Below are 12,180 nucleotides of genomic sequence, written 5' to 3' on the forward strand. Positions count from 1 at the left end.
ACGTACCAGTTAAGGTGAACCAATGTTTATCTTATATGCCTTGTGAGAATTTAAAATTATTTATTACTGTGGGCTAGAGATGTTATTATGTGGTGGAGTGTTTGTCTAGTATGTACAAGGCCCTGTGTTCAATCCCCAGAACTGAAAAATAAATATTAAATAAAAATTTTACAGTAAGTAAAAAAATAAACAAATTAAGGTATAATTATAAACTTTTAGAGGCCTAACATTTTTTCTCTAGAAGCATGTAAAAATATTCCTTATTCTAATTCCTAGACTATTAATGAAAATAGTTCATAAAAACTTAATTAAAAGGGTGGGAGGGAGGGGGGAGGCTGGGAAGGGAGGTGAAGGGTAAACAAAGGAGGAGGATGCAATGCTTGGTAAGAAATGTATGCATTATCCTGCCCATGTAATTGTAACCCCTCTGTACAGTATGTTCTCAAATAAAATAAAATAAAATTTAAAAAAAAAAAAAAAAAAAACTTAATTAAAAAATAATTCTTCCATAGCTTGTGCCACTTTTATAAACACAGAAAAACATATGTCTTTAAAATGTATAATTTTTATGTTTTTGTGTATATATGTATTGAACCAACATAAAGGCATAGTAAAAAATTCTATTTTGTATGAATCCAGAAATGTTGTAGAAAAATATCTGTTTATTTGCATTTTTAAGAAAATACTTGTTTTTTAGTATAATCAGGAAGGATTCTGTTACCCAGACTTATACATGTAACACATAATATGTAACATTTTATTGACAACTGTATGTTCTTATTTACTTAGCTCAATTTACTATCTAAGTAAATGTACAGAAAGCTATAGAAATATTTCTTACTTCTAACTGTGCAAATTTTTATCTTTGTAGAAATTATGCAGTACATGCCTATGACTTAATTCTATTAAACTATTATTATTTATAGACCAAGTTATTATTTAAAAAATTAAGTTATAGTAGGTACCAGTAGCTCATGCCTGTAATCCTAGCTAATCAGGATGCTGAGATCTAAGGATTGTGATTTGAAGCCAGCCTGGGCAGGAAAGTCTGTGAGAGTCTTATCTCCAGTTAGCCACTAAAAAGCCAGAAGTAGAGCTGTGACTCAAGTGAATAGAGTGCTAGCCTTGATCCAAAATAAGTTCAGGGAGCTGGGCATTGGTGGCTCACACCTGTAATCCTAGCCACTCAGGAGGTTGAGCTCTGAGGATCAGGTTCAAAGCCAACCCAAGCAGGAAAGTCTGTGAGACTCATCTCTGATAAACCACCAGAAAATTAGAAGTGGCATTGTGGCTCAAAGGAAGAGTGCCAGCCTTGAGCTGAAGAGCTGAGGGACAGCACCCAAGCCCAGAATTCAAGCCACATGACCAACAAAAAATAAAAAATAAAGTTCAGGGATAGCACCCAGGCCTTTCATTGAAGCTACAGGACTGCCATACACATAGAAAAAAAATTAAAGTTAACTGGGCACTGGTGGCTTACACATATAATCCTAGCTATTCAGGTAACTGAGATCTGGAAGTCTTGGTTTGGAACCAGCCTGGCCAGAAAAGTACAAGAGACTCCATCTCCAACTAGCTAGCAAAAGTCAAGCTGGCTCAAGAGGCAGAGAGCTAAGTAATCTGTGTGTATGGGGCCGGGGGGTGGGGGGACGGGGAGAAGGAAGGAAGGAAGGAAAGAAGGGGGAAAACAGCAAGTCATATTGATGCATACCTGTAATCTTTGTTGCTGAGAGAGGAGGATTTTGAGTTTGAAGCCACCATGGACTACATAGCAATACCCTGCCTAAACATAAATAGTATCAAATTTTAATACACTCTTATAAAGTTAAAACTAAGAAATAGCTTTTATTACTTATCATGTGTTTTCATATTTACTTTTTCTTAAGAGTTTGTAATTGAGATTCTAGTTATTATGTATTCATATTGCTGTCGTTTTAATAGATGGGGTACTGAACATGTGCTCTTTTCGACATAATTCTTAAGTGATGTTGGAAATAAATATTTTAACAATGAATCTGATTTATTTGCAGATATTTGATATTTCTTGGGATTTGTACCAGCCAAATAAACTTGTCAGCTGTGGTGTAAAACATATCAAGGTACTAGAAGGGTCTTGTTTTATAATAGTTATATTTATTTTTTGTTACTCAGTTCATATCATGCTATTAAAAACTCAGGATAGTTTCAAATATTGACAGTTCTTAATTTTAAAATGTTAATTTTTTAATGTTGTGTTCAGTCTAACAAATCTTATTGTGTGGTCATTTTGAGACATTATAAGGGAGGGATATAGATGTGAATTGGGAATTGAACAACTTTTTTTTTTTGGGGGGGGGGTCCGGTCGTGGGGCCTGAACTCTGGGCCTGGGCGCTGTCCCTCAGCTCTTCAGCTCAAAGCTAGCACTCTACCACTTGAGCCACAGCGCCACTTCCGGCTTTTTTTTCTTTTTGCTTATGTGGTGCTGAGGAATCAAAAGGCCTTGAGCATGCAAGGCAAGCGCTTTACCACTGAGCCATCTTCCCAGCCCAAGGGAATTGAACAACTTCTATCCATAAAGAATTTTGTAGTCTGATGAGATAGGATTTGTTGTTTTGTTTTTTCATATTTCAGCTTCAAATAAAAGTATAAGGGTAAGAAAAAGTCAATTAAGGAGTTTTTCATTCACAGAGCTACAATGGAATTGAAGAAGCAAAATTGAGAGTGGTGCTGCTGCTTATTAGATGCTTAACCTAGATTATCCATTTACAGCTTTTTGAGCTTTCTTTTCATATCTTGGTACTGTGCTTGCTTTTACCATTCTCAGAGTTAATTACAGATGTAGCATATTTTAAGTGCTTGTTGTCACAGGGTTCAGCATAGGATAGCCTGTTGAAAGTGTTATTTTTTTTTTGGTTTCTCATTGTTTGCCTTCAACATTGGTAACATTGGTAACTATTTACTTTCCTTATGCAAACTCCATAGTGTTTTATTATCATTGGGGTGTTAAAGCCCTTAAAGTCAGTGAGAATATTCATTTTGTGTCTAGAGTTACCTTAAAATCACCAATGCAAATGACAAAAATACTCATTTTTCTTCTACTGTCTTACATCACCATTTTACAAAACAATTCCTCATAAGAATTTGCATTCAATCATTCATTTTTTTTTTTTTTTTTGGTTGGTCGTGGGGCTTGAACTCTGGGCCTGGGCGCTGTCCCTCAGCTCTTCAGCTCAAGGCCAGCACTCTACCACTTGAGCCACAGCGCCACTTCCAGTTTTCTAGTGGTTTATTGGAGATAAGAGTCTCACAGACTTTCCTGCCCGGGCTAGCTTTGAACCGCGATCCTCAGATCTCAGCCTCCTGAGTAGCTAGGATTACAGGCGTGAGCCACCGGTGCCCAGCTCAATCATTCATTCTTATGATATAGTCATTTTTATATATGTGTCTTCCATGGATAACTGTTGTAATTCTGGTTTTGATATTCAACTATTGATTTGATGGATGATTAGTATTAAATCTTTGGTTTTCAACACAAATTAATAGTGAAGGCTCTTTGTCAGTACATAATTTAAACATTCAGATAGAGATATTTGGCTTACTTTGATTAACAAGGTATTTGATACATATTCCTAATAAATGTCTTATATTGTATTTTTTGTTTTTTTTGGTCAGTCATGGGGCTTGAACTCTGGGCCTGGGCGCTGTCCCTCAGCTCTTCAGCTCAAGGGGAGCGCTCTACCACTTGAGCTACAGTGCACTTCCATGTCTTATATTATAAATAAAGCTAAAATGTTCCATTTTCTGGTTTTTTTTTTAAAGCTCATTTTCTCAAACAAAATAAACTGTATCTCCGTGTGTTTTGTGTGACCCTGAACCTCTAACAATTGAACCATGCCTCCAGTCTAGTTTCTTTCCTGCTTAATGGGAAATGGAGTGTCATGGACTTTTCTGCCTAAGCTGGCAGTCCTCAGACCCTTGTGTCTGATTCTAAACAAACAACAACAACAACAACAAATATATATTTTTTCAAGTCCTGGGGCTTGAACTGAAGGCCTGGGCACTGACCTGAGCTTCTTTTGTTCAAGAATGATATTCTAAGCCACAGTGCCACTTCTGGCTTTTTCTGTGTAGTTTATTGGATTCATTTCTATGTACCTTTTGGTTACTCTATCCATTCATCTATCTATCTATAGATAGATAATTTTTACTTCACTGAAAATTCCATTGGATGGTATCAATCTGTTCTAGAACAGTTGTTCTTAACTTCTGTTGAACACCAAAAGCATTTGGAAATCTCGACTTTAATTCCTCAAAGATTCTGCCTCATTTTATCTCAGTTAAGAAAATTTTATAATTTTTCCTAGGTGAGCCTAAGGTGAAGTCAAGTTTGGGAGTCAGTGATCTAAAAGAAAAGAATAGATTCAGATTAGGACTTTCAGAAAGGTAGAAGACTAGCTGTTCTTATGCAAATTATATAGCTTTTAAGTTTAAAAATTGTACACTTAAAGCCCTATGGTACTTGAATGGACATGTATCATAGTTTTTCTTTAGGCATCAAGCCTTAAAATGCAAATATATAATGTTAAAGAACTGTTATTTTACATGGTAACTTAAAGTTGAATTAGTGCTCTAAGCCATAGTGCCACTTCTGGCTTTTTCTGAGTAGTGAATTGGAAAGAAGAGTCTCCTCTTTCATCTCTTTTAACTCCTCACAAGATTAAGTAATTTCAAATGGGTTGCTTTCTGTGTGTGTGTGTGTGTGTGTGTGTGTGCGCGCGCGCGTGCGTGTGTGCGTGCATGCCTGTCTGTCTGTCTGTCTGTGTCTGTGTTTCCAGTCGTGGGTCTTGAACTCAAAGCCTAGGTACTGTCTTCTGAGCTTTTGTGCTCATAGCTAGAGCTCTACCACTTTGAGCCACAGGCCCACTTCTAGTTTTCTGGTGATTAATTGGAGATAAGAATCTCACAGACTTTCCTGTGCAGGCTGGCTTTGAACTGCAAACTTCAAATCTCAGCCTCCTGCGTAGCTCGGATTATAGGCATGAGCCACCAGCACCCCACTTGCTGTCTTGTTTTTAAGCTTTATAAACAAAAGAATTGCTCAACTTTGAAATAATGATTTGTATAACATATACTCTCTCCATATTTATTGTTTCTAACAGAGACTAAATATTAAATTTGGTCCTTTTCCTGTTAGTGTATGATGTTGTGTCTTCATTTTCATTGCTAGCTCTCATTCCCAATTTTTTTTTCTTGAAGTACCTCAGCAAACTTACTCAATTCCAACTTTTTAAACTAAATTTGATGTCCGTTTTTTAAACGAGATAGTATGTATCTTAAAAAATAAATTAGTTCAAAGTCTTTATTCTTACAGATAAAGATTGAAGAACAGTGATTTATTTGCTATAACATAACTTTTTGCTATAACAGCACTAGGATGAGGATGTGAACACTGAAGGCTATTGTATTATAAGGCAATTAGCTAGATAACTTCTATCTGCTGCTAGCATAAAAGTATTGGGATGCCTTTTTTTTTTTTTTGTAATTTGACTATACTGTGAACCTTTCAGTTCTGGAGTTTGTGTGGAAATGCTCTGACCCCAAAACGTGGTATCTTTGGTAAAACGGGTGACCTTCAGACAATCTTGTGCCTAGCCTGTGCGAGGGATGAATTAACATATTCTGGTGCACTCAGTGGAGATATATATGTTTGGAAAGGAATTAATCTTATCCGAACAATACAAGGAGCCCATACTGTAAGTATTTTGATACTACAAACATTTACACTTTAACTATTTAACCTTCTTAGAACAACAGAATAACATTGTTTCTAATCAGTTAAATTTCTTGAGTAATGCTATTCTAATGGAATTAATTTGTTTTTAAGGTTTCAATGAAGAGATATACAGTTAGACTCATGGCTAGTTATTAAATTAGTATAATTAGTATCTTATTTAAAACCATTGCTCTAGCAGTGTATTTCTAGAAAGTGTTAAAGAAAAGCTTGTTGACTTCAATTCTAGATTAACTATAATAAAATAAAGCTAGAAATTTTAAGGCTAACACTACTGGAAATTGAGTACATATCTAGGAAAAAATAATGATTCATTAAGTCAATGGTAAAGTGATTTAAGTTTTGTACTTTATGACATGTTCACATAAATAAGTTACCAAATCAGAAAAAAATAAAACCAATTAAAATGAACAAGTGTATTTTGATTTGAGCTTTTTGACATTTGTGTCCCTTCTTACAGAGTGAAGGGAGCTAGCTATACGTCGTAGCACAGACCTGTCATGTTGTTAGCAGTAAGAATAGTAGAATATCCTGAGTAAACATAAGAAACACTTAGTAGGGCTGGGAAGGTGGCTCAGTGGTAGAGCGCTTGCCTTGCATGCATGAGGCCCTGGGTTCGATTCCTCAGCACCACATAAGCAAAAAGAAAAAAGCCGGAAGTGGCGCTGTGGCTCAAGTGGTAGAGCACTAGCCTTGAGCTGAAGAGCTGAGGGACAGCGCCCAGGCTCAGAGTTCAGGCCCCACGACTGGACAAAAAAAAAAAAAAAAAAGAAACACTTAGTAAAGATTGGCTCTGAGCAAGATGCCTAAAGAACCAAAACATCAGATTTTTCCACAAAAGTTGTGGTATTTTGCATAGTTGGCATCATTGTGTAAAAATACTAGTTCCCTTTCATATTCATCAACACAGAATATACTCATGTTTTATAAATTCCTGCTTATCTCTGGATAAAGATAGTAACTTTTAAAATTTTGTTTCCTGTCACTTGAGAAATTTCATATATTTCACCGTTTATTTCCCTTTTCTATTAATTAACTTTCCTTATCATTTGCTCTTTTGTTTGCTTGTTGTATTGTGTTGGGGGTTTTTTGTTTTTATTTTACTTTTTTTCTTTAATGGTGCTGGCCCTGAACCCAGGGTCTTAGAAATCCTAGTTATGCACTTTAATCACTGAGCTACATTTCAGGCCTTTTTATTTCTTTTATTTATCTGTATATTAGTGATAATTAACTTTTGGTTCACACAAATTAAAAGTAGTTTCCTGTTTGTCTTTGTTTATGTTTTCTTTCCTCATATAAAAATTAAATTTTTTATTTTGTATGTAGAATTTTCCTCTATAATTCAATTTTATGTATACTGTAAAATTTAACTTTATTCTCTTGTATGTTAGGTCTATGTCATTACATACCATCTTAATTATATACTAAGGTCCCTAAGAACTTTTTTCTAGATTTTCTTTTCTATTTTCTGAATTTTTTGTTTATTCCCATATCATACAAAAATATTGCTAAGTAGACTTTTAATTTCATATAACAGATGTTCTTCAGAAGTTTATATGGTTAAATTTCTTTGTTTCTTCATCTAGGCAGGAATTTTTACCATGAATGCCTGTGAAGAAGGATTTGCTACTGGTGGCAGAGATGGCTGTATTCGTCTTTGGGATTTAACTTTTAAACCAATTACTGTGATTGATCTCAGGGAAACAGAACAGGGATACAAAGGTAATAAAGAAATAAATGTTTTATTACTAGGCAAATTCTCAGTGAATCCGTGATTGTTATTTCAGTAAACATAAATGTTTCGTAAGTATATATGAGTTTTATTTACCTCTTCACACTGTATACATTTAACTGAAATCTATTGAGGGGAACTTTTACTTAAATAGAGAGAATTTGGGCTCACTATGGCCTTACAAAGGCTTATATGGATTATATGGCTATAATAATGAAGTCTACAGAGATGTGATAGGCATTTATTCTGGTAACCTTGGGTTTTGAAAATATTAATTAGAATGTTAAGTGTAAATTGTGTGTAGGAATACAGATCTGTGATCCCAACTAATGGAGAGTCCATTGTAGTTTGAGGCTGGCCTCAGGCAAAAATGAGAAATCTTACCTAAATAATACTAAGGGGAAAGGGGGCTGAGGGTGTTAACTTTAGTAACCTTGGATTTTTGAAATATTTTACTATTAGAACGCTAAATTTGCTGGGCTCTGGTAGCTCTCACCTGTAATCCTAGCTACTCAGGAGGCTGAAATCTGAGGATCAAAGTTCCAAACCAGCCTAGGCTGGAAAATCCATGAGACTCTTGTCTCCAATTAGCCACCAGAAACTGGAAGTGGCACTGTGGCTCAAAGTGGTAGAGCTCTAGTCTTGAGTAAAAAAGCTCATGGATAGTGCCTAGGCCTGGAGTTCAAGCCCCATGACCGACAAAAAAAAAAAAATGCTAAATTTGGCTATTTACGAAATAAGCTGTTTTAAAGTATGTTTGGATTAGGGAGCATTTGCAAAAGATGATTTCAGTATTTTTCCTTCATCACAATTTGTAAATTTGGCTGGTTCATGCTATAGAACAACTGCCTAGCAAGTACTAGGTCTAAGTTCAAACTCCAGTACTGTGGATAAATCATATATGGAACAGAATCTTTCAACGCAAGCTTTAACATATTAATTGCTAATGTGGCATTGTATTACAAGACTAAGATTAGAAGTTAGATAGGCCTGTGTTTAAATCATGCACCAGTCACTTGGCAGATATTTAACCCTGAGTTAATCCTTTAACATCTTTTGTACACTGAGGAAATAAGAATAACTACTTCACAATACTGAGTATTTGTGAAATACTTTAAAAGAATATCTGCAACATATATAGCTTTTGAATGCTGACTGTTGTATTTTGTTAATGTGGCTAGTATTATTATAATTCTGAAGCTTACATAATTATTTTATTGAATTTACAACATTCACAAGAATATTATAAGGTATACAGTATTTTACACTTACCACATTGTACAGATGAGAAACTGAAAAAACACATTTTTCTTAAGTTACAGGAGTGAGGTATGAGGAAGTAAGAGTAAAATTCTCTCCTCTTACTCAGACTTGGTATTTAGCACATTGACAAATGAAACATAGACAAGAGCCGGGCACTGGTTGCTCACGCCTGTAATCCTAGCTACTCAGGAGGCTGAGATCTGAGGATCGCGGTTCAAAGCCAGCCCAGACAGGAGACACCGTGAGACTCCTATCTCCAATAAAACCACCAGAAAACCGGAAGTGGCGCTGTAGCTCAAGTGTAGAGCGCTCGCCTTGAGCCTGAAGAGCTGAGGGACAGCGCCCAGGCCCAGAGTTCAAGCCCCACGACCGACAAAAAAAAAAAAAAAAGAAACATAGGCAAGAGATTACTACAAACATATGAAATCAAGATTTTTACAAAAGAAAAGCAATGTAACTTATATATATATTTGTATTATTTTTCTTTTGTAATAATCTGGCTTTATATGTTTATACCTTTATATGGTAGTTCCTGAGTAATTACTTAATGATATAGACCATCGTGCTGTAAGACTTCAGCTAGTATCATCAGACTCTTAAAATTGTCTAACAAGGTGAAAGAAAATAGAATGTATGTTTTAAAAGGATGGTAGAAAATACATAAAAAGTACATAAAAATAGAAGTATTCCATACAGAAAACAATATGGGTCATTGAAGAAACTGAGATTATGAATCAAAGACTTGGATTATTTTCTTCTATCTCTATCCATGATACAAAAGGTACAAAAATTAAGCCAGGTGCTGGTGGCTCATGCTTGTAATTCTAGATATTCAGGAAGCTAAGAGTCTCAACTCAAAGACAGCCCAGCTAGAAAAGTCCATGAGACTTTTATTTCCAAATAACCACCCCATAAAAACTGGAAGTGGAGCTGTGAATCTAGTGGTAGAACTCTAGCCTTGAGCAAAAATGTTCAGGGACATACCTATTTTGAATTCAAGCTCCAGGAGACAGACAGATAGACAGACAGACAGACAGACAGACAGACAGACACACACACACACACACACACACACACACAGATTTCCAATGAAGAAGATTGGCATTACTTTATCAGAGGACTGATTCTAAGCACAATATTAATATTGATATTAAATGCACTTTTATAGGTTTGTCTGTGAGAAGTGTTTGCTGGAGAGGTGACCACATTTTAGTTGGAACACAGGACAGTGAAATTTTTGAAATTGTGGTACATGAAAGAAACAAACCTTTCTTAATTATGCAAGGGCATTGTGAAGGTGAACTTTGGGCACTTGCTGTTCATCCCACTAAACCTTTGGCTGTGACCGGAAGTGATGATCGTTCAGTCAGGTAATCAACTATAATTTACTTCATAAAGTAATTGAATAGGCTGAGATTTGTCCTTAGATACACTTAAAACTTTAAAAATACTTATATGTAACTATGCTGTAGTTGATAATATATCAAATGAACATTAAAAAGTACTTTAAAATTAATAGAATTGAGCTGGGAATGTGGCTTAGTGGTAGAGTACTTGCCTAGCATTCATGAAGCCCTGGATTCACATAAACAGAAAAAGCTGGAAGTGGTATTGTGGTTCAAGTGGTAGAGTGCTAGCCTTGAGCAAAAGGAAGCTCAGGGACAGTGCTCAGGCCCTGAGTTCAATTAAAGAATTGCTGGGCACTGGTGGCTCATTCCTATAATCCTAGCCACTCAGGAGGCTGAGATCTAAGGATCATGATTTGAAGCCAGTCCTGGCAGGAAAGTTCAGGAGACTTCTATCTTCAGTTAACCACCAAAAAACCAGAAGGGGAGATTTGGCTCAAGTGGTAGAGCACCAAGATAGAGCAAAAAATGTTAAGAGAAAATGCCTTAACTCTGAGTTTAAAAAAAGATTATTATTTTAAACAAAATATTTAAATAAAAAAATTTGAGGTATACTGTTAACTGTTCTTCTCTTATTGTAAATTAAATGTTCCAGGATTTGGAGCCTAGTAGATCATGCATTAATAGCAAGGTGTAATATGGAAGAACCAATTCGTTGTGCAGCTATAAATGTAGATGGAATCCATCTTGCCCTTGGAATGAAGGATGGCTCATTCACTGTACTTAGAGTAAGGTATGCTATTAGGGTAGAAACAGAAGCAGTAATTTTCTTTTTCTTTTAAATACATTTTTATTGTAAAAAATACTGTACAGAGGGGTTACAATTACATGAGTAAGGTAATGAGTACATTTCCTATCGAGCATTGTTGCTTCCTCCTTTGTTTTTCCTCTACCATCCCTTCCTTCCCCACTTCCTCAACTACTCCCCCCCAAGCAGTAATTTTCTGGTATGCATTTAAATTACATAATCTTCATTGGTTTTACCCATTCATCATTTTTGCCCACTTATAGTAATATGTTTCATATATTTGTTTCATTAAATATTTACAAAGTTTTATTAGAAAACTAAACGCAGAAACTGGTTTGGGGGGGGTTAAAAGTGCTTCATAGATAACTGGCTAAACTTTTGAGCTATACATTTGGATCATGACTTTTCTGTTCTGCCACTGATACTGAAGCTATGAAAAATGAGTGGATAGTATTTTGTTGTTGATTATATATTAACTCATTGAAAAAAATGCCTGCATTAGAGATAGGAGTCTCCTCCTACTTGAGATGGAGGCTGATTTTAAACCACAATCCTTAGATCTCAGCCTCTTGAGTAGCTAGTATTACAAGCAAGAGCTACCAAATGCAGCTCCTTCTCTCCACTTTAGACATAATCAGCTGCTCAGGTTTTATGCTCACATTGAATTGTATCCTTCCTTGGCTCTTTCTCATCCTTTTTTTTTTTTTTTTTTGGCCAGTCCTGAGGCTTGAATTCAGGGTCAGGGCCTGGGCACTGTCGCTGAGTTGCTTTTGCTCAAGGCTAACACTCTTAATAGTTGAGCAAGAGTGCTACTTCCAACTTTCTGATTATGTGTGTTACTAAGGAATCAAATCCAGGGCTTCATGCATGCTAGGCAAGTGCATAACCATTAAGCCACATTCCCAGCTGTTCCTTCTCACCTTTAATCTAATCTTATCTTCTTTCAGTATTTTTCTTCTTTTTATCTTGTATTTTTTTTCTTTAATGTACTAGAATTTGAACTTGTCCCTCACACTTGCTGGTGCCTTACAGATTAAGTGATACCTTTGGTCCTGCTTGCTAGTTCTTGTGTACTTAGAGCCTAACAAACTTTTCTTCCCAGGCTGACCTCAAACCACTATGGAAACTCAGTTAAATTAAGTGTTCATCAATTTTAATGGCTGTTATCAATACCTATATTATTTGGGGAATACAAAGCAGTCTTGAAAAGTACTTAACTTTACTGGTTGGCATGTTCTGTAAGCTGTTTATGGTGGTACA

At 35.7% G+C, this 12,180-nt stretch overlaps 1 protein-coding gene across 2 annotated transcripts in view; it reads left to right on the forward strand.

Annotated features, from left to right (window-relative positions):
- The window catches only part of Eml5 (EMAP like 5), a 113,735-nt gene that overhangs the window by 21,017 nt on the left and 80,538 nt on the right, over positions 1-12,180 (forward strand). For both annotated transcript variants that reach the window (XM_042692588.1, XM_042692589.1), the window contains exons 4-8: positions 2,031-2,099; positions 5,548-5,733; positions 7,358-7,493; positions 9,935-10,136; positions 10,768-10,905. In XM_042692588.1, coding sequence (XP_042548522.1) covers positions 2,031-2,099; positions 5,548-5,733; positions 7,358-7,493; positions 9,935-10,136; positions 10,768-10,905 — 731 coding nt within the window. The remainder of the gene's footprint in view (positions 1-2,030; positions 2,100-5,547; positions 5,734-7,357; positions 7,494-9,934; positions 10,137-10,767; positions 10,906-12,180) is intronic.

Source organism: Dipodomys spectabilis, unplaced genomic scaffold (assembly GCF_019054845.1).
Source record: "Dipodomys spectabilis isolate Male_0828 unplaced genomic scaffold, ASM1905484v1 ptg000157l, whole genome shotgun sequence".
NCBI classification, from domain to species: domain Eukaryota; kingdom Metazoa; phylum Chordata; class Mammalia; order Rodentia; family Heteromyidae; genus Dipodomys; species Dipodomys spectabilis.